The 25,409-nt window shown below is 48.9% G+C and overlaps 4 protein-coding genes across 10 annotated transcripts; 3 read left to right on the top strand and 1 right to left on the bottom strand.

Annotated features, from left to right (window-relative positions):
• Window positions 1–1,195: 1,195 nt before the first annotated feature.
• pdlim3a (PDZ and LIM domain 3a) lies at window positions 1,196–12,708 on the top strand. 2 transcript variants are annotated; one of them, XM_048996492.1, is made up of 7 exons: window positions 1,196–1,698; window positions 5,707–5,858; window positions 6,616–6,700; window positions 9,288–9,355; window positions 11,316–11,443; window positions 11,607–11,718; window positions 11,825–12,708. In XM_048996492.1, exons 1-7 carry the CDS (start codon window positions 1,402–1,404, stop codon window positions 12,012–12,014), a joined length of 1,032 nt encoding a protein of 343 aa, XP_048852449.1. In that variant the 5' UTR covers window positions 1,196–1,401; the 3' UTR covers window positions 12,015–12,708. The 2 variants fall into 2 exon arrangements, with proteins under 2 accessions (XP_048852449.1, XP_048852448.1); XM_048996491.1 differs by lacking the exon at window positions 9,288–9,355 and adding an exon at window positions 7,151–7,338.
• LOC125720717 (RE1-silencing transcription factor A-like) lies at window positions 7,610–9,281 on the top strand. 4 transcript variants are annotated; one of them, XM_048996488.1, is made up of 3 exons: window positions 7,610–7,726; window positions 7,757–8,116; window positions 8,147–9,281. In XM_048996488.1, exons 1-3 carry the CDS (start codon window positions 7,610–7,612, stop codon window positions 8,915–8,917), a joined length of 1,248 nt encoding a protein of 415 aa, XP_048852445.1. In that variant the 3' UTR covers window positions 8,918–9,281. The 4 variants fall into 4 exon arrangements, with proteins under 4 accessions (XP_048852445.1, XP_048852444.1, XP_048852447.1 ...); XM_048996487.1 differs by having other exon boundaries at window positions 7,757–8,266; window positions 8,297–9,281; XM_048996490.1 differs by having other exon boundaries at window positions 7,907–9,281.
• A 2,309-nt stretch (window positions 12,709–15,017) lies between the features above and the next one.
• ufsp2 (ufm1-specific peptidase 2) lies at window positions 15,018–22,286 on the top strand. 3 transcript variants are annotated; one of them, XM_048996007.1, is made up of 12 exons: window positions 15,018–15,126; window positions 15,325–15,403; window positions 18,239–18,419; window positions 18,589–18,652; window positions 19,061–19,215; window positions 19,544–19,736; window positions 20,095–20,241; window positions 20,353–20,502; window positions 20,576–20,700; window positions 20,801–20,877; window positions 20,996–21,120; window positions 22,140–22,286. In XM_048996007.1, the coding sequence occupies exons 1-12, from the start codon at window positions 15,124–15,126 to the stop codon at window positions 22,224–22,226; spliced, it is 1,386 nt and encodes a 461-aa protein (XP_048851964.1). In that variant the 5' UTR covers window positions 15,018–15,123; the 3' UTR covers window positions 22,227–22,286. The 3 variants fall into 3 exon arrangements, 2 of the variants coding, with proteins under 2 accessions (XP_048851964.1, XP_048851963.1); XM_048996006.1 differs by having other exon boundaries at window positions 20,338–20,502; XR_007385482.1 differs by lacking the exon at window positions 22,140–22,286 and having other exon boundaries at window positions 20,338–20,502; window positions 20,805–20,877.
• A 4-nt stretch (window positions 22,287–22,290) lies between these two features.
• On the bottom strand, window positions 22,291–24,459 carry ankrd37 (ankyrin repeat domain 37). Its single transcript, XM_048996008.1, has 4 exons — window positions 24,181–24,459; window positions 23,549–23,701; window positions 23,244–23,335; window positions 22,291–23,151 (listed from the first exon to the last, which is right to left on the bottom strand). The coding sequence occupies exons 1-4, from the start codon at window positions 24,316–24,318 to the stop codon at window positions 22,941–22,943; spliced, it is 594 nt and encodes a 197-aa protein (XP_048851965.1). The 5' UTR covers window positions 24,319–24,459; the 3' UTR covers window positions 22,291–22,940.
• Between the last annotated feature and the right edge of the window lie 950 nt (window positions 24,460–25,409).

The following is a 25,409-nucleotide window of genomic DNA, read 5'->3' as shown; positions in this document are numbered from 1 at the left end:
CTTCAGCACAGCAGACCCATTTCAGAGCTCACGCAGAGGTTTACAAATCCTCCACCTCACCTCACGTCATGGGAAACTCAAGACAGGCAGGATAGGGTCCCCAGGGCTGGAACTTTTATCTGCTGACAGAGGTGGGACACCTGCCTGTAGATAAGTGAGGGCAAGTGGTGAAGGGAGAGGGGGAGCCTGTTTGTCAGGGAGAGAGATCTCAGCAGAGAAGGGTCTAGAATGGCAGCATAATCAGGAAGATACAGAGGAAAGAAAGGAGAGAGGAACAGAGGGAAAGAGGAGAGAGGAACAGAGAGAATGAGGAGAGAGGGAGGAGCAGATGGACAGAGGAAGAGAGAGGAAGAGAGGGAGGAACAGTGGGAGAGAGGAATAGATGGAGGAACAGAGTGAGAGAAGAAGGAACAGAGGGAAAGAGGAGAGAGGAACAGAGAATGAGGAGAGAGGAACAGAGGGAATGAGGAGAGAGGAACAGAGGGAATGAGGAGAGAGGGAGGAACAGATAGAGGAAGAGAGAGGAACAGTGGGAATGAGGAGAGAGGGAGGAATAGATAGAGGAAGAGAGAGGAACAGAGGGAATGAGGAGAGAGGGAGGAGCAGATGGACAGTGGAAGAGAGAGGAAGAGAGGGAGGAACAGTGGGAGAGAGGGATAGACGGAGGAACAGAGTGAGAGAAGGAGGAACAGAGGGAAAGAGAGAGAGGGAGGAACAGATAGAGGAAGAGAGAGGAACAGAGGGAGGAACAGATGGAGAGAGGAAGAGACAGAGGAACAGAGCAAGAGAGGGAGGAATAGAGGGAAAGAGGAAGAGACAGGAATGGTGGGAGAGGAAGAGGGGGAGGAACAGAGAGGAAGAGAGAGAGTAATGGAGAAAGAGAAGAAGGAGGAACAGGAGGAACAGAGCGGGAGTAACGGGGGAAGGGGGAACAGAGAGGAAGGGAGAGAGGAAGTGAGAGGAACAGTTGGAGAGATGGTAACAGGGAAAGAGAGAGGAATGGATTGAGAAAGGAAGAGGGCGGAGCAGTGAGAGAGTGGAAGAGAGGGAGAGAAGGATGAACAGAGGGAGAGAGGAAAGAAAAAAGAGAGAGGGAGGAACAGAGGGAGAAAGGAAAAGAGGGAGAAACAGAGATGAAGGAACAGTGGAGGAGATAGGAGCAGAGAGAGAGGAAGATAAAGCGAGAAATAGAGCGAGAGGAACAGAGGGAGAGCAGAAAGAAAGGGAGAAACAGAGAGGGAGAGATAAACAGAGAAATAGAGGAACAGAAGGAGGTTGAAGGAGAAAAAGGAGGAGACAGGAACAAGGAGAAACAGAAAGAAACAGAGAGAGAGAGAGAGAGAGAGAGAAACAGAGGGAGAGCACGTTGCAGTCCGCTGCCTCAGGTCCCAAGTCTGCCCAATGACCTCACTTTGGGAGGGTGGGAGAGTGTGGAGGAGAGCCTTTGGGGGCGGAGTTCACTCACACATGCTGCTTAAAAGTCCCAGGCAGGAGTGCTCACTGATCCGCCGGAGCAGAGTGTGTGTGCGTACACCCGAGCGCGTCTGCGAGCGGCGACTCCCAACTGGCCACAGAGCCGCCAGAGAAGCGAGGAAGGAGGCCAGGATGCCACAGAACGTGGTGCTGCGTGGCCCGGCCCCCTGGGGCTTCCGGCTCTCGGGGGGGAAGGACTTCAGCCAGCCACTGACCATCACCAGGGTGAGTACCATTTAAGGGAGGTGTGTATGTCTGTGTGTCTGTGTGTGTATGTGTCTCTGGGTGTGTGCGCGTGCAACCATAGTGAACCTGGACAGCCGTAAGTTGAGCCTGAAACTGAATATCAGCCACACACACTGGCTAGGGGTCGCTCCATCCCCGCTGGCTGTCTGACGTAAACATGAGCGAGACCAGCTCCGGCTGAAGAATTTGTCCGCTCACTTTCAGGTTCCCGTTAAAACGTGGCACTCTGACCGTACACCGACCACAATCTGACCACACACGGGATTGCGCTTCTGCAGCCGCTGTCGTCCTCACATTCGGGGTGCCCATTCGGTTAGGGGGGATTCCAGGGTGTCAACTCTGTGTGAACTGGGAGATCTCAGAAGAGCAACAGGTTCTACGCTGCCCTCTGTTTGACACCGACACTGACCTGGATCACACACACAAACACACACCCGAGCAGAACTGCCTTTAGTGGACCAGATGCTACTTCCAGGAACGTGTCCCGTCTGAGGGTGGGTGGGAACTCTCTTAGTTGAAATCCCTCAGGATCTGTTATAAATAGCCCCCTGCATCACATACTGTAGTAGTAACACACACACACACACTCTCACGCTAATGGACATTTATAGACCCAAACACACATACACACGTAACCCGTGCATGCAACACTGATGGCAGCAGTCTCTCACACACACATATACTTGTAATGTGAACTTTTACATCTGTGCTGGCAGCTATATTAAGGCACACTTGAGAAAGGGCATAGCAGCCTGGGCTTAGGGGTCAAGGGTCAGGGGTCAGGCCACTTGGCTTTGTGGGATGTCGTTCCCAGAGAATGGCCCTAATTGCCTGTTCACAACTGCTGTCTTCCTGCTGCTCAATGGATCATTCTTGTGATCAGAGTCAAATTTGTGTTTTAATCTCTTGTCCTGTGGCTCCATTCACTCGGAATATCCCATCATGCCTCAGCTGTAAGTGCTCTGCTGCAGTTTCCCAAAAAGTTAATGATCCTCACCAGGAACTAGGAATTCAGCCGAGGGGTGTTGAACCAGGCCAGGACCAGGCGTCACAGTCCTACAGGGGTTCAGTTAGTCCCCACTATGAACAGGCAGCCATGAAATGAAAAAGACAGCTGAAGTTGTGGTTAGTGGGAAGAGCTCACTGGGGGACTGGGCTGGTGGGAGGAGATTCTTGGGTGACTGGGTTGGTGGGAGGAGCTTATTGGGGGACTGAGCTGGTGGGAGGAGCTTATTGGGAGACCGGGCTGGTGGGAGGAGATTCTTGGGTGACTGGGTTGGTGGGAGAGGCTTATTGAGGGTACACTGAAGGGAGGAGATTACTGGGCGACTAAGCTAGTTGGGGGAGTTTATAGGGGGCAGGCTGGAGGGAGGAGCTTACTGGGTGACTGTAATGGTGGGAGGTGCTTATAGGGGGTAGGTTGGTGGGAAGAGCTTACTGGGATAGTGGGAGGGACTTATTGGATAAAAGGGGTGGTGGGATGAGTATACTGGGACCCCACATGGGGGGAGGAGTTTCCTGGGGGACTGGGCTGGTGGGAGGAGCTTATAGGGGGCAGGTTGGTGGGACGAGCTTACTGGATGACTGGGATAGTGGGAGGGACTTATTGGACAAAAGGGAAGGTGGGATGAGTATACTGGGACCCCACATGGGGGGAGGAGTTTCCTGGGGGACTGGGCTGGTGGGAGGAGCTTATAGGGGGCAGGTTGGTGGGACGAGCCTACTGGATGACTGGGATAGTGGGAGGGACTTATTGGACAAAAGGGATGGTGGGATGAGTATACTGGGACCCCACATGGGAGGAGGAGTTTCCTGGGGGACTGGGCTGGTGGGAGGAGCTCATCTTGACTTGACAGGTGGAAGGAGGGTTGACCTGGGTTTGCTCTGGGTGTCAGATAGCTGTTAAAAACGCTGGTCACCCCATTTAGCCGTAGCAACCAATGTGAAGAATGCCCAGAGTATCCAAACAAAACACGGACTGGATTCCCAGGAAGAGCTATCTCGGAGAAGGAAGGGGCGGGGTCGACAGACCGCAGGAGAGGCTGAGGGGCGGGTTCACAGAGACCGTCCTGTTAATGGCAGACATCATCAGCTGTGGGCTCCCTTTCCTGTTATTTCAAGGTGTATGACTTCAGAATCTGCTGAAAATAACGTGGGGGTGGGGGGGGGCAGGGGGTGTGGAGGCAGGCAGTGCCCTGGCCTTTGAGCTCAGCCTCTGCTTACTCTAGTCACCCAACCCCCCCCCCCCCATCTTAATGCCCCATTGCCTGTCTGTCTGTGCCGGGGGGGGTTGAGTTACTGCTGACCCTGCGATCATGCTTAATCCCAGCGGCTCTGAGGTTCCGGACTGAGGGGGATGCTCAGATTTTGGGGGGGGGGGGGGTGTAGCACCAACTCAGTGAGACAAACGTGTGCGACACTCAGCATTTATTATCACAGAGCCCCCATTTACCCTAAATGAAAGAGCAGCTGGAGACGTACTGCTGCTCCTTTCTGCACTGAAGGATCTCCTCTTCTACCTTGGTATCTGTTTACACCAAAGCCAGGCCCTCTGCTGCAGCCTCATTCTGTCCTCGCCATAGATAGTCACAGACAAAACCATGTCACGCGACTCCAGGGACGCCCCATCCCGCAGGACAGAAAATGAACAGCTCTTTGGAGGGTCCATTTGCGGAGAGTTACGCTGCAGGACACCGGGACTGTTTACTTAGCTATAATTAAAGAAAACATTTACATTAGCACCCCTCCCAGGAAGGCATTGAATGCTTCGGGTAGCAGGAAATTTTCTGTAACTCGAAGCAGTTCGTAAAGCAGCCCAGGGCCCTCCAGGACATGCCAGAACCGGCCGTCAGGGGGATCCGACGGAGGGCAAACCCACCTTCTCAGCTGGGTGTTTGGGACCACAGACGGTGAGGGCACCGTGTTTGCGGCTTCATTTTCAGGCTTCTCCCTTGAACCCTGAGCCACGGTACGGAGAGGTCATGGCGGGGGGAGAGCGGGGGGGTCAGTATCTGTGGCAGCACATGTGACTGTGATTATAGCTGTGAACTGGGATTTCAGGAATCTGAGAGTGAAGACGGCCATGGAGCTGGGGGGGAGGAGAGACATACTTCAGAAAGATGTTATTCACCTTCCCAGCATGGTTTAAACTGATGGTGGCACCTTGATGTATGCACTCCTCTCCTGTTTTGGAGGGAGCCATTTACAGGCAGAGGTGAAGTTCTCCAGAGGATCCTCTGCCAGCAGAACCGGACTGGTGTACAGTTCAAAAAGGGGATAAATCACCTGCTGATGGAACCGGACCAGTGTGCGGTTCTAAAAGGGGGTAAATCACCTGCCGATGGAACCGGACCAGTGTGCGGTTCTAAAAGGGGATAAATCACCTGCCAATGGAACCGGACAAGTGTGCGGTTCTAAAGGGGGATAAATCACCTGCCAATTGAACTGGACCAGTGTGCGGTTCTAAAGGGGGATAAATCACCTGCCGATGGAACCGGACCAGTGTGCGGTTCTAAAGGGGGATAAATCACCTGCCGATGGAACCGGACCAGTGTGCGGTTCTAAAGGGGGATAAATCACCTGCCGATGGAACCGGACCAGTGTGCGGTTCTAAAGGGGGATAAATCACCTGCCGATGGAACCGGACCAGTGCGCGGTTCTAAAGGGGGATAAATCACCTGCCGATGAAACCGGACCAGCGTGTGCCACGACCTGTGCAGAGGAGGACCCAGGGGGGACATCAGAGTCCAGAATGGGGGGGACACGGGTCCGAGAACAAGGCAGTGATATCATCCGACAGTCACTTGTTTGCCTGGGTCCATCCAAAGACCACCCAGTTATTATGATCAGGTCAGAGGTCAGAGGTCACAGCAATAATGTTGAGCATCTCACACATTAGCCTGTGCTCTGCTGAGATATAAAGAGCCTCATTGCCAGTTTTTGACTGTTCACCTCACTGTAAACATGGCCTTGTGCACCCCCACGCAGATCACCCCTGGCAGTAAGGCGTCGCTGGCTAACCTGTGTCCCGGTGACATCATCCTGGCCATCGATGGTGTCGCCACCGAGGACATGATGCACTGCGAGGCACAGAACAGGATCAAGGACTGTAGCAGTCAGCTGAGTCTGCGCATCGAGAGGTCAGGAGTCACGGCATTACAGGGGCTGGGCTGCAGGCACGGGGGGTGGGGGGCGTGTCCCCGCACGATGGATGTGGGTTCTGATCCTCATTTTTGGCTCCCATCTCTCTATACTTGCCAGAAACGCACAACATTCTCTTATAATTCCATCATAAGAACCTTCCTGTGCATAAATATCACTATGAATTATCTGGGTGATTATCTACCGTGTATAACTATTTCAACCATGCAACTCGCATTTTTTTCCAACATTCGTAAGTTCCTGTGGATCACAGAATCTGCCAAACTGCAAAGTGAATGTTATCCAGAGGAGGCCTCCGATAGGCTGTGAGTGCTTCTGATCGAGGGCCTCGCCCTGTGCCGGAGCAGAAAATCCAGCCCATTAAACATGTGGCCTCCTCTGCTTCAGTGGAGCATGCTGGGAAATCGCAGCTGCAGTGATGGCTAGGTGTGATAAATGACGAAGAAGACTGATTTATCTAAAGGCTCACGCATTCCAAGGGCGTGACACGGCAAAATCCTTATAGACGGTTCCGCAGTTGCCAGGGCGATGGCCAGGCCATGAACACGATCAAGGATTGGCTGTGAGAGCTGAGGTGGAAGTCCAGCCACAAGTGCTTGTTACTCTGGGCTAAATTAGGAGGTCGGCTCCTCTTCATAACCCCCCCAGCACATACCTCAAACATGCCAAACACATGTCGAGCATAAGTCAAATGTACAAGAATGTAATGCAGACACTGGTTGCTGCTTGTTGCAGGCCAGAGACCAGGATGTGGTCGCCATTCGTCACAGAGGGCGACAAGCCCAACCCCTTCAAAGTGAATCTGGAGTCCGAACCGCAGGTGAGTGTGGCTGGGTGAGGCGGCACTGTAAGTGATGTGTGATGGAGGGTATCCTGACAGGAAGAGGGCAGTTTGCTGGACCTGGTCACTGCAGACTGATGTGTCATCATAGAATTGATCATTTCTCTGACTGAGCCCGCAAGGGTTACCTTCATTCCATGGACGACCTACAGGGAAAGGAGAATCAGAACGTGGGTTTTCCCTGGCATCCATTCTCTAAACGGTTGTGTCTTGTCTCCGGATCACCCTCCCTGATCGCTCATTTCATCCTGCTTTGCTTGTCACAGACAGGAAGAGGCCACGTGCCCTGGATCGTTGCAGCTGACTGACCTTTGACCTTGTTTTTCCCCCCTCCCATGAGCTGGTAGCCATAGCCAGTAGCATGGGGTGTTACATGTGCAGTCATGCTTCTGCCTGATACCCCCCCCCCCCCCCCCCCCCGCCCTGCAGGACTGCAGGCCTATTGGCACTGGCCACAACCGCAAGGCCCAGCCATTCATAGCTGCGGCCAACATCGACGATAAGAGACAGGTGGTGAGCTCGTCCTACAACTCTCCCATAGGGTTGTACTCCTCAGGCAACATCCAGGACGCCATGCAGGGCCAGCTGAGGGGCCTCGTGCAGAGCAAGCCCGAGGGGTGAGTGCAGGCCAACCTGTGACCTGTGACCTTTGACCTGCCAGCACCTCTCCACCCTGACAGTAAGCATGAAATGTAATTTCCTTTAAATTCCCACTAGTTGAAGAACTTTATACATACACTCAGTGGCTGGTTTATTTGGTACGCATGGCCAGTACCAGGTAGGAACCACTTTTTCTGCACTGTGTTAGTGAGCTGTTATTTTACACTTGTGTCCTTCCTGTTAGCTTTAAAGAAAATCCTTGGGAGGTGATCTCTGGATGTTTCTGATATGTTGGCAGCAGGACATCTGGCACCAACAACCACATCACGTTCAAAATCACTTAGCTATTCCTATGTTTCATTAATCACTAAGAAGCCTCCTGTGTACTCTATGCATCCTCCTGACCTGTCTGTGTACTCTATGCATCCTCCTGACCTGTCTGTGTGCTGTACACATCCTACTGACCTGTCTGTATGCTGTATGCATCCTCCTGACCTGTCAGTGTACTCTATGCATCCTCCTGACCTGTCTGTATGCTGTATACATCCTCCTGACCTGTCTGTGTACTCTATGCATCCTCCTGACCTGTCTGTGTGCTGTATACATCCTACTGACCTGTCGGTGTACTCTATGCATCCTAGTGACCTGTCTGTGTGCTGTATACATCCTCCTGACCTGTCTGTGTGCTGTATACATCCTCCTGACCTGTCTGTGTACTCTATGCATCCTAGTGACCTGTCTGTGTGCTGTATACATCCTCCTGACCTGTCTGTGTGCTGTATACATCCTCCTGACCTGTCTGTGTGCTGTATACATCCTCCTGACCTGTCTGTGTACTCTATGCATTCTCCTGACCTGTCTGTATGCTGTCTGCATCCTCCTGACCTGTTAGTGTACTCTATGCATCCTCCTGACCTGTCTTTGTGCTGTATACATCCTCCTGACCTGTCTGTATGCTGTATACATCCTCCTGACCTGTTAGTGTACTCTATGCATTCTCCTGACCTGTCTGTATGCTGTATGCATCCTCCTGACCTGTCTGTATGCTGTCTGCATCCTCCTGACCTGTCAGTGTACTCTATGCATCCTCCTGACCTGTCTGTATGCAGTATATATCCTGCTGACCTGTCAGTGTACTGCCTGCATCCTCCAGACCTGTCTGTGTGCTGTACGTATCCTCCTGACCTGTTAGTGTACTCTATACATCCTCCTGACCTGTCTGTATGCTGTATACATCCTCCTGACCTGTCTGTGTACTGTCTGCATCCTCCTGACCTGTCTGTGTGCTGTATGCATCCTCCTGACCTGTCTGTATGCTGTATACATCCTCCTGACCTGTCTGTGTGCTGCATGTATCCTCCAGACCTGTCTGTGTGCTGTACATATCCACCTGGCACTGTGTGCTGTATGTGTTCAGCTATAGTTGTTTGCAGTAGTAAGCAGATATACCCAATAAACTGGCCACTTGGTGGTGAATTATTTAGTCAAAAACATTCCTTTTCAGGGTATCGCATGTTTCAAATGCATTTTAAACTAAACAGAAAATTGTATTTGCATATATTTCTGCCTGATTGGTGTAATAAACTGTCAAACTGAATAAATGAGACATTAATTCAATCATAGGAACATGAAATCATCTTCAAAGCATTCTCATGCGGAAACTGAATTATTAAGCTGGAAAACAGCTGACATTTAAAATTTTTCATGCTCAGTGTAATGCGGGGGTGGCGGGGAGGGGCAAGTCCAAGGCCTTGGCCCGGGATACCGGGCTCCTCTCCTATCCCAATGCAACGGCTAACCATCCACTCCTTTCTCCTCCTGTGCCCTAACCCTGCCTTCTGACCTTTCACCTCCTCTCCTCTAGAGGGCAGGCTGGCAGCGTGACGTCAGTCCCCGTCTCCCCTCCATCCATGGCCCATCCTGACTCCATCTCTAACCCTCTCCCCACCTTTCTTGTGTCTTTCAGGACCTCGGCTACTTTGAGCACAAGTTTAATGTCAGGCCAAGGCCCTTCACAGCGGCTGGCCAAAACAGGTCTCCCGCTTTTAGAATAGCTCCCCTCCCTTCCTGTGCCTTTTGCATGAAGCTTGTTTTTAAAGTTCAGCAAGTCTTCAAACTGCACTGCGTGTGCTTACAGCTGCCCTTTGGCGCCCCCTAGCAGTCTCTCTGTTTAAGTGCCATGAGAACTCTCACCCCACACAGTACATAATGTCTGCTATTCAGCAGGTCTCCCTACCAATATGATACATTACGTCTGTAGATAGTATCTATACAGCAGCTGTGAGAGTCTCGCTTACTCCTGTTTATTGTGAGGCTTGGCAAACAGATTTTCTTGCTCCACCCATCTATCTATTCATCTATCCATCCATCCATCCGTGTACCCTGCTGTTCCCTACGCTCCCTTTAGTGTCAGTGTGAGAAGGCACGTTTGCGTGTGTGATTGTGGTCTGCTTCTTTACACTAATCTATATGTGTGTGTCAGTGTGGTTATCAGTGTGTTAGTGTGTGTATCAGTGTGTCACTGTGTGTGTTTGAGCATCAGTGTGTATCAGTGTGTGTGTATCAGTGTGTTTGTGTGAGTATCAGTGTGAGCGTCAGTGTGTGTCAGTATGTGTGTGTATCAGTGTGTGTGTGTGAGTATCAGCGCGAGTGTCAGTGTGTGTAGCAGTGTGTCAGTGTGTATGTGTGAGTATCAGCGCGAGTGTCAGTATGTGTGTGTGAGTATCAGCGCGAGTGTCAGTGTGTGTGAGTATCAGCGCGAGTGTCAGTGTGTATCAGCGCGAGTGTCAGTATGTGTGTGTGAGTATCAGCGTGAGTGTCAGTGTGTGTGTGTATCAGCGCGAGTGTCAGTGTGTGTGTGTGTGTGAGTATCAGCGTGAGTGTCAGTATGTGTGTGTGAGAATCAGCGCGAGTGTCAGTGTGTGTGTGTATCAGCGCGAGTGTCAGTGTGTGTAGCAGTGTGTCAGTGTGTATGTGTATCAGCGTGAGTGTCAGTGTGTGTAGCAGTGTGTCAGTGTGTATGTGTGAGTATCAGCGCGAGTGTCAGTATGTGTGTGTGAGTATCAGCGCGAGTGTCAGTGTGTGTGAGTATCAGCGCGAGTGTCAGTATGTGTGTGTGAGTATCAGCGTGAGTGTCAGTGTGTGTGTGTATCAGCGCGAGTGTCAGTGTGTGTGTGTATCAACGCGAGTGTCAGTGTGTGTGTGTCAGTGTGTGTGTGTGAGTATCAGCGCGAGTGTCAGTGTGTGTGTGTATCAGCGCGAGTGTCCGTGTGTGTGTGTCAGTGTGTGTGTGTGAGTATCAGCGCGAGTATCAGTGTGTGTGTGTGAGTATCAGCGCGAGTGTCAGTGTGTGTGTGTATCAGCGTGAGTGTCTGTGTGTGTGTGTATCAGCACGAGTTTCAGTGTGTGTGTGTGTGTGAGTATCAGCGCGAGTATCAGTGTGTGTATCAGTGTCAGTGTCGTTATCAGTCTGAGTGTCTGTGTGTTAGCTTGTGTATCAGTGTGTCACTTTGAGTCTGTGAGTGTCAGTGTGTGTATCAGTGTGTGTGTCTGTATCAGTGTGTGTTAATGTGTGTATCAGTGTGTGTATCAGTGTGTGTGTGTCAGTGTGTGTATCAGTGTGTGTGTGAGTGTCAGTGTGTGTATCAGTTTCAGTGTGTGTATCAGTGTGTGTGTGTGTGTCAGTGTGTGTGTGTCAGTGTGTGTATCAGTGTGTGTGTGTGTATCAGTGTGTGTATCAGTGTGTGTGTGTCAGTGTGTGTATCAGTGGGTGTGTGAGTGTCAGTGTTTGTGTCAGTGTGTGTATCAGTGTGTGTGTGAGTGTCAGTGTGTGTATCAGTGTGTGTGTGTGTGTCAGTGTGTGTGTGTGTGTATCAGTGTGTGTGTGAGTGTCAGTGTGTGTATCAGTGTGTGTGTGTGTGAGTGTCAGTGTGTGTATCAGTGTGAGTGCGAGTGCACACAGTGGCTCACTCCCTTCCCTTCCCCTGCCATGCAGAACCTCCCGCCTGTCATCCATCGAGGAGTCGCACGTGTACCGCATGCTGCAGGAGGATGAGGAGCAGTCCCATATGCCCCGCCAGTCCAGCTCCTTCAAGGCCCTGCAGGATTTCGTGGACAGTGATGGTGAGCCTCTCAGGGACTGGGGGATGGCGGCCCCACCTGCAGGACATTTGCTGTATAGCAGCAACTCATGCTAAATGACAGCCCTGTGTCAGGGCCCTGAGGCCCTGAGGTGTCAGCGGATGGCTGTGTCATTTCCTGAGGCTGTCGTGCGTGTTTCCCCCAGGCACCCGTCCCTTGGTCACCAGGACGGTGAAGGCGCCCGTGACCAAGCCCCCGGCGTCCCCAGGAACCCTCCAGAAGCTGCCCCTGTGTGACAAGTGTGGCAACGGCATCGTGTGAGTACCGCCCTTCACTGCAGCAACATGCCCTCTTTCAGCTGAGGGTCAGAGAAGGGTCACATGGGCAGGGGCCTCCCAGGCTGATGTCTGGCTCCCCCTACAGGGGCACCGTGGTAAAAGCCCGGGACAAGTTCCGACACCCGGGCTGCTTTGTGTGCTCAGACTGCGACATGAACCTGAAGCAGAAAGGCTACTTCTTCGTAGAGGGCCAGCTGTACTGTGAGACCCACGCCCGCACTCGGACGAGACCCCCCGAGGGGCACGACCTCATTACCACCTACCCCAACATGTAGGACCCCCAGCAGGCTGCCCTACAGCACTGCGCCACACTCCTTGATACTGACACAGTTTGTGATGCTTGTTTCCACTGAACCTGCTGCGTTTGCTGCGACTGAATAGAAAAATCATGAGGCTAAAGTGTGTTCAGAGTATGTTTCAGATCCCCAGATCGGTAACACAGTGCCCTCTAGTGGCAATGGCAGGTGTTCCGTGGACACATGGAACCGCTGGTAAAATGCCTCACCTTTTCTTCTGAGTGATGACATCAGAAATAGCCTGCAGAGAATGCCACTTCCTCTCCTGGAAGATATCCACGTGTTTTTTAAGCTGATGTTGGTTTGTCGCCGCGTCACCATTTTCGGCTTTACAAAAAGTTCCTATATGCTATAAACAAGTTACCCTGTATTGGCGGATGAGATTGGACAGACATTCTTAAACACTACTGGTTCTACAAAGAAAATTTACTTTTTGCAAAAATAGCTCACTGTTTTGTGAAAGGGCCATAAGCTTATTTGTTTTGCCAAATCGTGCATTTTTGCTTGACGATTGCACACTCAATCTGCCCGCTGATTTGTTGTTTCACAAATACAGCTTAAAGGCCTTTTGAAAGCCCCTTGAGGTTATCAGCTTTTTTTCTGTGCCTGTGATCAGATGTTTTCTGCTGTGTTTTGCACTCTCATTCTCCTAAATAAAGAAATGTCGGGTCCAGCTGCTTATTGCCTTACTGTCCTGCCCTTGGCTCATTTCCACAGGCTCCAGCCCTCAGTCCCGCAGAGCAGAAGCCACCTTAATGCTCTATAAGATGCACATTCTATTACAAGCCCTAATAAATATAGGGTGCCCACCTCATATATTACAGCTGTTTCTACTTGTAGGTATTGCTGGAAAGTTCTGAATTCCTTAACCTCCTCACCACTGACATACACCTTATGGACAAAAGCATTGGGACATACCTCTCAATAACTGAATTCGGGTGTTTCATTCAGATCCATTGCCACAGGTCAAGCACCTTGCCATGTAGGTTTACAAACGTTTGTGAAAGAATTCTGAAGAGCTCAGTGAATTCCAGTGCAGTACTGTCATAGAATGCCACCTTCGCAACTTTTCTCAGTTTGTGAAATTTCTTCCCTGCTAGATATTCCACGGTTAACTGTAAGAGGTACAACAGAAACCACATAAAGTAACACAGTGGGGTCACCGAGGCGCATAGTGAATAAAAATTGCCAGTTCTCTGTCGATTCGATAACTGCAGAGTGCCAAACTTCCCTTACCATTAACCCCAGCACAAAAACTGGGCACCGGGAGCTGAGCAGCTGCATGCAAACCTCACATCACCAAGCATCAAATCCAGTGGTTCAAAGCACCATCACTGGATTCTAGAGCAGTGGAAACATGTTCTGTTGAGTGACAAATCATGCCTCTTTGTCTGGCAGTCTGATGGACCAGTCTGGGTTTGGCAGCTGCCAGTGAGAACATTACCTGCCTGACTGTATTGTGCCAACTGTAAAGTTTGGGAGGGATAATGGTGTGGGGTTGTTTTTCAGGGGCTACGATTTGGCCCCTAAGTTCCAGTGAAGGGATTTTTTAATGCTCCAGCATAACAAGACGTTTTGAACGATTTTATGCTTCCAGATTCGTGGGAACACTTTGGGGAAGGTCCTTTTCTCTTCCAGCACAACTGTGCCCCAGTGCACAAAGCAAGGTCCATAAAGACATGTTTGGGTGAGTTTGGTGTGGAGGAACTTGGCTGGACTGCCCAGAGCCCAAACCTCAACCCCATCAAACAGCTTTGGGATGAACTAGAATGGAAATTATGAGCCAGTCATCGGTGCCTGACCTCACAAATGCTCTTCTGGATGGATGGGTAAAAATTCCCACAGACACTGTAAAATCTTGTGGAAAGCCTCCCCAGAAGAGTGGCAGCTGTTATAGCTGCAAATGGGGGACCAGCTCCAAATGGGGGACCAGCTCCATATTGATACCCATGGATTCAGAATGGGATGTCAAAGTTCCTGTAGGTTTAATGGCCAGGTGTCTCAATACTTTTATCCATAGTGTAATAGATACACAACTTTTTCTTGTTAAATATCCCTGGCATATCTTTAAAAGTGGTTTTAAAGGCCAAAACAGAAGTCTGTGTTGTCAGGTTCACGTGCCACAGCTCCCATGTTGGACAACCCAGCATGCTGTGTAGGCTCCTTTCAGTGTCACTCTTCCCCTTCCATGCTGTGCACAGGAGTTTCTGATCGGAATTCCAAAGAGGATTCTGGTCCTCTTGCCCTGCGGATCTGTCTGCCAGCATCAAGCAACAGACTTTTCACAAACTCCAAATAAGGAGCTGGAACTATGACCAGCATCTCAGACGCTGCAATAAAATCTGAATCTGAACTTTCCTTGGATGACGAGTAAGACAGTTATTCACATTAACTGACTTCAAGAACAAGTTACAAGGATTTGAGTGAGTGTGCGGGGTTATGTGAGAATACTGGGGATGACACCATTTACCAGATAAGGAATTTGTCTAAAGATCAGGCACTTGGACTACATCATAAATCAGACAATAACAATAACAAATCTACATCAGATTGCCAAAGCCTACATAAAATGGAGAGAGGACCTGTAATTTTATCATATTAAAAGCATCCACACTAAAAGGAATGCAATCTATTCACATTCAATAATTTAAACACGTGAAGGGGGTGCAGATGAATTAATTCACAACGTTGTAATAATTCGGGATTTTGCAAACGCCTCTCCTGGGATTTTTATGAACGGCATTTCTCTGCTAAGGACGTTACGGTCTGTAACCACTACAGGCGCGTAGTGTTCTCCTTTTTAGGATAAACGGTTTCGTGAACTTAACCTTCCTCCTACTGACATTTACTGGGCGTTAAAATCATACCACTCGTTGTAAACCAAGTGTAACGGAACAGTTCCATGACTTAAATAACACTTGGCATCAACCCACTGCACAATTCATCTGTCTCCATTGGTAAACACGTGTCCAGTAAGGGCGCAGGAATATGACGCAAGCGAACGGCGACGTTCTCGCAAAGACACGTAAAATTCAAGTGCGAGCGGATCTACTTTATGGCAGTGCGCACCAGGGGTATTTAAAACAGTATGGTATGTGGCTTTAAACACCCTATCTACTTATAATGAAGTCGTGTTTAGGAGACATATGTGATTGTCACGATATGTGTTTTTTCCTGTCTAAAGAATCACTGTATTTTCTGCAGTTTTCCGGTAAAATTACATGTCACGTAGCGTTTCAGACTGGGAGATCGTTCGGTGTTCTTCACTAACCAGCTGCGCGTGTTTCAGGTCGCGTTAGACCGCAGCGCCGTCATCCTCCGGGCGAGGGGGAGTCTGGAGCTCCGCTGTCTGCTGGATGGCACCGATGGTAATCATTCTCCAGTCCCTTCAGATCGCACACAGTACGGCTGGGTTATGAACGCGTTGAACAATTCTACATGCCGTTTCCCAACACAGGGATCCAGACAAAAAAAACTTTAGAAGTAAAATACTTTTTAGGAGCCATAATCCCCATTATATGCCAAATGTGAAATAAATAAACTGTGCCATGTAAGTATTTTTTATCTCCGGTCTACCTCACGCTGCTTTTTCCTGTCAGAGCTATCTGATCTGTCTACCATTGCCTTCTGCATTCTTATACATAATAACACAATAATAACTGACGCCGAAATATGTAGTATGCGATATACAGGTGAAATTCGAAAATTTGGAATGTCGTGCAAAAGTTAATTTATTTCAGTAATTCAACTTAAAAGAAACTTGTATGATATGGACCCATTACATGCAAAGTGAGATATTTCAAGCCTTTATTTATTATAATTTTGATGATTATGGCTTGCAGATTATGAAAACCCCAAAAGCTCTGAAAATTAGAATATTGTGAAAAGGCTCAATATTGTAGGCTCAAAGTGTCACACACTACTCAGCTAATTAATCCAAAACACCTGCAATGGGTTCCTGAGCCTTTAAATGGTCTCAGTCTGGTTCAGTAGAATTCACAGTCATGGGGAAGACTGCTGACCTGACAGTTGTGCAGAAAACCGTCATTGACACCCTCCATAAAGCACATTAGTAGAAAGTTAAGTGGAAGGGAAAAGTGTGGAAGAAAGAGGGGCAGAAGCAGCAGGGATGACCGCAGCCTAGAGGGGATTGTCAGGAAAAGGCCATTCACAAGTGTGGGGGACCTTCACAGGGAGTTACTGAGGCTGGAGTTAGTGCATCAAGAGCCTCCACACACAGACGGATCCTGGAGATGAGTATTCCTCTTGTCAAGCCGCTCCTGAACAACAAACAACGTCAGAAGCGTCTTACCTGGGCTTAAGAAAAAAAAGATCTAGTCTGTTGCTCAGTGGTCCAAAGTCCTCTTTTCTGATGAGAGCAAATTTTGCATCTCATTTGGAAACCAAGGTCTCAGAGTCTGGAGGAAGAATGGAGGCATACAATCCAAGATTCTTGAAGTCCAGTGTGAAGTTTCCGCAGTCTGCGTTGATTTGGGGAGCCATGTCATCTGCTGGTGTTGGTCCACTGTGCTTTATTAAGTCCAGAGTCAAAGCAGCCATCTACCAGGACATTAAAGAGCACTTCATGCTTCCTTCCGCAGACAGGCTCTATGGAGATGCTGACTTCATTTTCCAGCAGGACTTGGCACCTGCCCACACTGCCAAAAAGTACCAAAACCTGGTTCAGTGACCAGGGGATTACTGTGCTTGATTGGCCAGCAAACTCGCCTGACCTGAACCCCATAGACAATCTATGGAGCATTGCCAAGAGAAAGATGAGAGACATGAAACCGAACAGTGCAGAAGAGCTGACGGGTGCTATTGAAGCATCCTGGGCTCCCATGACACCTCAGCAGTGCCACAGGCTGATGGCATCCCTGCCACACCGCAATGAGGCATTAATGCGTGCCTAAAGGGGGCCAAACCAAGTACTGAGTACATATGCATAATTATACTTTTCAGAGGTCTGACATTTCTCTATAAAATCCTGTAATATTCTAATTTTCTGAGCTTTTGAATTTGGGGTTTTCATAATCTGTAAGCCATAATCATCAAAATCATAAAAAAATAAAGGCTTGAAATATCTTGCTTTGCGTGTATTGAATCCATATCATATATTAGTTTCACCTTTTAAGTTGAATTACTGAAATAAATGAACTTTTGCACGAAATTCGTTTAATAACGAAATTAGTTTCACGTGTATAAGCAAGACAGCTGGGCTATTGAACGCGAAGTGCACATACAAACATTGAAATATTAATTAAACTTAAGCCCGTAAGGAAATCTGGAAAACCACGGGGTGTTGCTTTCTTTTGTAGAAAGATATTACAGCCGGAAAATTTAATATAAAGTTAACTAAACCGCGTTGTCATAAAGTTTAAACCCGAAACCAATTTCGGATATAACTCCCTAGCATTCTTTCATCATGATGTATGCATGGAATGTGGATCTATACTGAAATATTCCAGAAAGTGGTTCAGAGTTTATACCTTAACACCAACACCGCAGTAAAGTTAGCTTTATATACAGTTTTCTGCCTGTAATATCTTTCCTTATTTGTAATATATTTCAGTCCTTGTATGTGTTCACTTCACGTTCAGTGATACAGCTGTCTTGCTTGAAGTCACTGACGGTGACACCATGCAGTTATTAATAAATACGTATAAAAACTTGTATATGTAAGTTACATGGTATGCATTGTCCCCCATAGTTTAATGCAAAAAGCTTGCCTTGCAGGATATGTTTGTATCATTCAGGTTCATACTTATTAGTCCATAAATACATTCTGCGTTTTGTACTTTAAACAGACATATACTAAACCGTCGGTCTGTTATTTGTTATTTATGTTATTTGTGTAGACACTGTTTAAACGGTGGTAAATTAAACAAATCTCTTTTCTGTTGAAAGAATAAAATCCTGAAGTTCTGCCATTCACGCAAATTCATATTTCACGCAAATTCACCATTCGTGCCGTCCGTGGACCAGTGATTTGCTCATTGGTCCTGTACTGGTTCTACTACTGTTCTAGAACAGAAACTTAGAACGACATTAAAACTCTTCTTAGACCCATATAGAAAAGCGGAACTCTCATCCGGTCAGCTATAAGTGCACTGTATCTGAAAAGCAGTGCTGAGATTCGTCTGCACGTCTCCGCGGTTCCATGCCGATTGAAAGCCGCGTGCTCTTTGCCCTGTTTGCTGCAGGGTCGCACGTTCAGAAAGCCGTGTCCGGGGCGTTCGAGCGCGTCCGAGCCGGGGTCACGTCCCAGGCGTTGGTCTTCAGGGTCCACGACAGTCCCATGTTCATCTGGCCGAACAAAGGATGCCAGGCGACCGAGGGGATCGCAGAAACCACGGCGTGCAAAGACCTCCTACAGCGCTTACGGTAAGCATGATGGCGAAGGACACTCCCTACAGGTCAATAGGTGGCTCCTTATAGTCTCAGTTCATATACCGCGTGTTTGTTACACTGTTTATTTGCACATCACTGGAATATTAGCACAAAGATCAGGCCATTTGTGGTCCTGGAATGACTTTGTTGGGAATCTGCCTAGGTCTGGTGAGCCTGATGGCGGCAAGAGGTCATCAAAAAAGAAGGACAAAAGAAATGGGGACACAGTGAGTGTGTTCAGTGTGTGTGTGTCTGTGTGTGAGTGAGTGAGAGAGAGAGAGAGAGAGAGAGAGAGAGAGAGAGAGATTTATGAGTACCAAAATGCCTGAAGGAACCATTTTTATTTTCCAAGATGTCAAGCTGTGAATGCAGGTCTTTAGGTCAATGCTGTGGATGCAGGTCTTTTGGTCAGTGCTGTGGGTGCAGGTCTTTAGGTCAGTGCTGCGGATGCAGGTCTTTAGGTCAGTGCTGCGGATGCAGGTCTTTAGGTCAGTGCTGCGGATGCAGGTCTTTAGGTCAGTGCTGCGGATGCAGGTCTTTAGGTCAGAGCTGTGATCGTGTGCCTGTAAGGTAGAACCTGTTTGTGCCTGTTCTTATTTCATTCTATTAAACCTTTTCTATGTCGGCTGGCCTAGAGCATCATCAACATCGACCTGCTGATGGAGCTGACAGAACCGGGCCGGGAAGCTGGGCCCACACTGACCCGGAGAGAGGCGAGGCACCACCTGGCACAGATGGCACTGCCTATGGACTGCGTGGTGATGGCGGGCATGGATGATGGCATCGGCGAGTACGTACAGACTCCAGAAGGCTTTGCAGCCTATGGGGTGGGCGGGAGATCGGCGCTATAGGAGGAATTATGAAAATAAAGGCAATTGAAGAGGATAACTTTTAGTTTATTAACTTACTTTGGACCATGGATAGACATAAACCCTGAAAACACAAAAAAGGCAGCAATTTTTTTGTATATTATTACATTTAATATACAGTAGATGTTGTTTCCTGTATATTGTATGAATACCAGCCTCCTCCTGTTTCTGCTGTTCTGTTATTGCATCTTGTGTTGATCGGTGTCTGTGCTGTCATGATTTGTAACGGTTTCGTCTTGCCTCATGCAGTGCGCTCTCCCGCCTTGTGGGGGCAGTGTGCAGTCAGCTCACAGACATGGAGAGTGTTGTCCTGCGGCACATTAGTGGGACCTCCCTGCTCGTCCCCCAGCCCTTCCACTTCCTCCTCCCAGAACCCACGGGACTGGTCACCTTGGTGTACCCTGCTGGGGTCCCTGACACCCAGCTGGAGTCCTTCAGAAAAGCGAGTATCAATTCTGGGTAGATCCTCCGGTGCCCTTTGCTGCCACCTGCAGGACCAGTTGTCATACTACCACAGTGTCTGCATACGCCGTTTCCATGCCAAATATATCAGTGGCCTATTTTGCCGCTGAATACGTACGAACCCTTATTTGGTGTTTCAGGAGCTCGGTCGCATTATCATGTGGAAACTCAGAAACGTCCCTATCCACCATAAGCGTGACTTTGCATTTGCGAGGATTCACACACAGCTTGGTGCCACTGCTACCGAGGGACGTCTGGTTACAGACTTTCCTCAAGGCTACAAGAGCAGCACCCCTAGGGATTCGCCTCCATAACCACCGTGCCGCTGCTTTTCGCAGGAGATGCATGTCAGGTTTGCGCTGCCCGAGGACAGGCCATACCTGCGACGGGCCAACGCCAACCATTTCCTGGGCGAACCCTTCAAAGACGCCTATTTAAGGAACCCGCACCTTGCCCTCAGTCACCCAGCCCTGGAGGACGCCAAGGTTAGTCCGTCTTTGCTGCGATGAGAGGACTGTTCTGCTCGGGCCATGCCGAGAAGCCCGACTGTCAGCCCGTCCTTTTTCTCCCGGTCCTATCAGCCGTTTCTGGTGCAGGGTGTGTATAGCTACCACCACTACATGCAGGACCGCGTGGATGACAGCGGCTGGGGCTGTGCCTACCGCTCGCTGCAGACCATCTGCTCGTGGTTCCAGCAGCAGGGCTACACAGAGCGGGTGGTCCCGTCACATAAGGAGATCCAGCAGGTATGAGGCCGTCTCGCCTGCTCCAGGCTATGGCACGAGGAGAGCCGTCACCTACCCCGTGTGGCTCTCACAGGCGCTGGTGGACGTCGGGGACAAACCCAGCTCCTTCGTGGGCTCGCGCCAGTGGATCGGCTCCATCGAGGTGCAGGCCGTGCTGGACCAGCTGCTGGGAATCACCTCCAGGATCCTCTTCGTGAGGTGAAGCCTGCCGCTCTGCGTCGCCCTCCGTGCTGGTTTCTTAGCTTGGAACCTCCACACGGGTACATTTTCAGTATTAACTTGCTGCATTTCCATCAAGTCAGGGGTCAGAGCTGGTGAACCAGGGCAGGGAGCTGGCCAGTCACTTCCAGAGGGAAGGGACACCCATCATGATCGGTGAGCACTGCTCTCCTTCGTGACCATCTCAGGGATCACTGCAGGCTCTCGCGGGGGTCCCAGGAGGTCATCGAACTTGCTCTGCTAATGATTATGTGCCCCGGCCCCCCCCCAACAGGAGGGGGTGTCTTGGCTCACACCATCCTGGGAGTGTTGTGGAGTGAGACTACGGGGGATATCCGGTTCCTTATCCTGGACCCCCATTACACTGGTGGGGAAGACGTGCAGGTGATCATTGACAAGGTACGGCTTGACTACAGCTATACACCTGAGTGTTAAGTACTGGGTTTGAAACTGTGATATATTGCAGCAGGGTTGGGTAGTCTTAACCAGAAAGGGCTGCTGCTGTGTGCGTGTTCTCACCGCAACGCCTTAATCACACTGCTAATTAGAGGACTTTTTGGCTGAAGGTCCTCACACCTGCGTTTGAACAGTTGACCTAAAGGTGTGTTCGATCATCTCTCCGAAGTCGTAAATTCCGAGGTGTGTGACCAGGCCAATCTCCCGTTCAAAGTACACATCTTGGAACAAACATGGCTGCCTCCACGAACATGCTGCTGTTGTGTGTTGTTGCTTTATATTTTGGTAGATCCATGGCGATATTCTTTTATTTTGAGAGGCAGAGAAAGTACAAACAAACCAAAGACACTAACAAGGGAAAAATCTGACACTGCTTGCTAGGATACTATTTACGCTTACGATATGCTATTGTCTAAATCGAACACGTGCAATTACATTTATAACTATCAATACTTTTAACAAAATAAACATTTTAAATTATTTGTCAAATAGAATTACTGTTCACTGTGTAAGCCGCCATGTTGAAATTACGTCACGGGAAACTCGGAAAGCAAAATCCTGTCCGACATCAACGTCGGAAAGGAGGTGCGTTTCCGACAGGAAGTGTTTTTATCCGGCTTTATCGGACAGAGATAATCGAACGCAGGATAAAGGTTATCCCAAAAAGCTGCATACACATTGGCCCTTTGCGGATAAGATTGGCCGACCCTGTATTACAGTATCTTTTAGTGTAAAACACCTGACCATTTAGTACTGAGTAAAAGTGTATTTGCTTTATCGTGTTAATTGGGGGTTCTTAACTGAGTTAGTTATTGATTCAGCCAAGTTCACGCTTCGCAAACTCAGCTTCTGATTTAATTAATTGCATGAATCAGTATTGTCTCACTCCAAAGTGGCCACTATCTCTGTCGCGATTTGTGGAGTTTCTGTCGGTCACCAGAAAACGTGCCGTGTGCCCCCAGGGCTGGTGCGGGTGGAAAGGGATGGACTTCTGGGACCAGCGGGCCTATTACAACCTCTGCCTGCCCCAGAGACCAAAGGCCATCTGAGGAAGGGAGAAGCTCAGAGCTGTAAATACCTCTGCATGAATAAAGACAGCATTTCAAAAAGAGGAAAAATTTAATTTTTTTTAATGCACAGCGTTCGCTTAACTGCAGCAAGTTTCTTTATCGAACAGTTGATGGATTTTGTTTTTCCCCAACCAGGAAGCGTAAAATGTTAACAGTATCTGTCCCGAGGTAAACTTTTACCCACTTCCTCTGGATACTTTACTGATGGTGTTGAGTTTAATTTTAGTCCGACCGGAGCGCTACCAGGAGTCGAACTGCTGTCTCTCTGGTCACGAGACCACGTTCCTACCAGCAGAGGGAGCCGGTGGCACATGGGGCTCTTTGTAGGCCGAGTTATTCAAGTACCCACACTAACATCAGACGGTTAAAGTGATAACAGCTCAGCCGACTTCGGCTTGGTCGGGGATCCAGTCTTCATGCTGTCCTCGGGCCATAAGTCCTTTCGGCCCCAAGCTCCAGTGGTATCCGTAAACAGCAACTGACACAAGACAGCTTCGAGCCGCGTGTCCGCTGGGGATTACCATGTGGGCGGGGCTGTGCTCAACCTCCACCAATCCTGTGACTTCTAGCCAGGAGTGTTTTCTCACTACCCTGAACTGAGCCGTGTTTAATGGAAGCAAATGCGATGAGGGTGGGGCTGCATGGGCTCCCCCCACTGACTAATCCTTACACCAGGGCCACCCAGCTGCCAAGTCACCAGTCCCGTGCCCTCTTCCCATCCTGCCCCCTAAGGCTCTCTCCTGCCCTCTTCAGTCCAACTGACACCCTGCAGTCACTCGCTCCATCCTCTTTGGGGCTGCCAACCTGACGGCTGACCCTTACAGTCTCCAGGAGTCGACCGCACTCCACCCAGCCCGCCTCCCACGCCAGGTCCTCTGCAGTTTTCCCTTCGTGGTTGCAGATCCTGAACACAAGAATGTCAGCCATTAGGACTCACTACCCCTGAGGCTGTCTTATGTAGGACAGAGAGCCCAGCCAGGGATGTTGCATGCTTACCCGAGCCGAGCCTCACTGGCGACCAGCACCGCCATACACTCCACACTGCCCGCCCGGGCGGCTTTGTGGACGGGTGTCTCGCCAAACGCATCCTGTCGACAGAAACAGCACGGCCTGTCCTCACTTTCTAAGTACAATAGGTTCAAAAATGTCCCACTAAGTTAATTACCACATTAAATCACCACTTGGCTTTATTTTGTACTTCACTTTAATCAATCCAAATCGACAAAACCTCTAACACATGATCCATGACTGCCCTGGGTGTTTCGATCCCACCTTGGGGGAGAATAGGATGAGGTCTGTACCTGCTGGTTGGCGTCAGCCCCCGTATGTAGCAGCCAGAGTAGGCAGAGAGCATGGCCCCCACAGGCGGCAAGGTGAGCCGGGGACTGTCCCGACTCATCCCCGGCGGAGTTGACGTCGCTTCCGGCCGCGACCAGCATCCCCAGGCAGTCCATCTGAGCGGGTGGACACTTAATTAAGATGACTGATCGGCGTGGCATACAGCTGTACAAACGCATCAATGCGCAGAAAGAGACGCGCAAACTTGCGGGAGGCTGCAGGAAACCCCACACAGAAACCACGGAGCATAAACCAAGACAAAAGGACGAAAAACGACCACAGATCACTTCATTACACATACTTTTGTATGTAAAAACGTGTGACCCAAACGAATTCACATCCAAAGCTAAGATTTAATTAAATCTACCAACTGCTCAACATATTACGAATGCAAAGATAAAATGGGTCACATCAGTACGGATTACTTGCCAAGAAAAACGATACAGCGCTGGCTAGTGTATCCACCCATCAGGAACTGAACATTATATCATCTAATATAGACGTACAGCCGCTACAGTACGCCTGTATAGCGGGATCACTGCGCAATGATTGGTAAATAGACTTTTGAATTATAAGTAGTAGTCTAATTACGTACCTGTGAGTCTTCATCGAGTAAAAGCATAATTGTGACTTCAGTAAGAGCACGACGTGATTTCTTGCACCGTGAGCCGGAGCGGGGATGCCTGTCTGCGGGAACGGAGAGGGGTTTTATCTGCGCCGGGCGGACGCCCATGCTGGCCCGAGCGAGGCTGCTGTGCGAAAGCACACGTACGCACTGGCGCTGGCCAGTTTCACTTCGCGCTGTCTGTCATTCATCACCCGATTCTCTCTCTGCGAGACCGCGCTGTTCATCTAAATATATAGGTCTACAAGTGTAGTTGTAGTTATGGTATGCGTTCGACATTTTTCAGAAGTTTTTTTGTAATTCACACATGCAGATGAACCAGAATGATGACTGATTTATTCAGCAAAAACTCCAGTTTCCCAGGATATGCACCCAAAAAAAAATGGTGTTACCAACACATTGGAAATATTTTTATTTGAAATGTAATCTTATTTTAGTTTTCAGAGTGGTTTATATTACGTTTTATTTTTGTCATATTTCTGTATAGTTTTTATATATTTTAGTTTGAGTCTAATCACTTTATTTCTAGGGATAGTGTGCAATTGTAGAATTATTTTACGTTATCCTAAGAAAATTCTACATAAACACACAGTTCTCGTGTAGGGTTACTAATGGCCTCAAAATGGACAAAACGTTCCAAGTATACTTGAAAGGTAGGCCTAATTAAAGTAAAAGTATTGTTACTTTAGCCAAGTAGTACTTTAAAAGGCAGCGTTTGTTATTACTTCGGTTAGTTCTACTTAAGTTGTTTTTTTGTACTTTCGTTCCTTATATCAATCTAAGAAAAAGGTTTCTTATTTTCAAAAAACTCCGTCTACGATAATAAAAAAAAAACCCAGGCTAAAGCAAGGCATGATGTCACGACCATGCTATCGGGCGACCGATATGATCTGAGGCTCCGAAGGATTGTGTTTATGAATGGAAGGTACGTGCAAAGAGCTGCGCAGAGGTCAAAGTGCCATTCTGGGTTGCGGACACATACAAACCATAGAATACGAATCATATAATTACTTAATTTCATTACTTTAGTTATTTATTCTCTTAATGCTTATACTATAGCCTATAGTTACCTGTCGGTGGGCTCTTTTTGTTATTCGTCTGCACTGTTAGCACTCCCCATGTTAATTATAACGGATAATGTAATCGTTAGGCTGCAATTGCGTTAATTCAATTTCACATCAGTTTTTAGCTGCGGCACA

Source organism: Brienomyrus brachyistius, chromosome 25, assembly GCF_023856365.1.
Source record: "Brienomyrus brachyistius isolate T26 chromosome 25, BBRACH_0.4, whole genome shotgun sequence".
Classification (NCBI taxonomy): Eukaryota; Metazoa; Chordata; class Actinopteri; order Osteoglossiformes; family Mormyridae; genus Brienomyrus; species Brienomyrus brachyistius.
This window is presented reverse-complemented; position numbering and strand designations above follow the sequence as displayed.

Excerpts from the sequence above, each read along its gene's own strand:
- LOC125720717 (XM_048996486.1), top strand. The coding sequence starts at position 7,610 with ATGTTGGCAGCAGGACATCTGGCACCAACAACCACATCACGTTCAAAA. Across the intron at positions 7,727-7,756 it reads ACTCTATGCATCCTCCTGAC|CTGTCTGTGTGCTGTACACA; the intron begins CTGTCTGTGTAC and ends CATCCTCCTGAC.
- pdlim3a (XM_048996491.1), top strand. The coding sequence starts at position 1,402 with ATGACCTCACTTTGGGAGGGTGGGAGAGTGTGGAGGAGAGCCTTTGGG. Across the intron at positions 1,699-5,706 it reads AGCCACTGACCATCACCAGG|ATCACCCCTGGCAGTAAGGC; the intron begins GTGAGTACCATT and ends ACCCCCACGCAG. Across the intron at positions 11,444-11,606 it reads GGATTTCGTGGACAGTGATG|GCACCCGTCCCTTGGTCACC; the intron begins GTGAGCCTCTCA and ends TGTTTCCCCCAG.
- ankrd37 (XM_048996008.1), bottom strand. The coding sequence starts at position 24,318 with ATGGGCGTCCGCCCGGCGCAGATAAAACCCCTCTCCGTTCCCGCAGAC. Across the intron at positions 23,336-23,548 it reads GGGCTGACGCCAACCAGCAG|GATGCGTTTGGCGAGACACC; the intron begins GTACAGACCTCA and ends TTCTGTCGACAG. Across the intron at positions 23,152-23,243 it reads GCCAGTGAGGCTCGGCTCGG|GATCTGCAACCACGAAGGGA; the intron begins GTAAGCATGCAA and ends TCTTGTGTTCAG.
- ufsp2 (XM_048996006.1), top strand. Across the intron at positions 18,653-19,060 it reads ACAAAAGAAATGGGGACACA|AGCATCATCAACATCGACCT; the intron begins GTGAGTGTGTTC and ends CGGCTGGCCTAG. Across the intron at positions 21,121-22,139 it reads TGCAGGTGATCATTGACAAG|GGCTGGTGCGGGTGGAAAGG; the intron begins GTACGGCTTGAC and ends GTGTGCCCCCAG.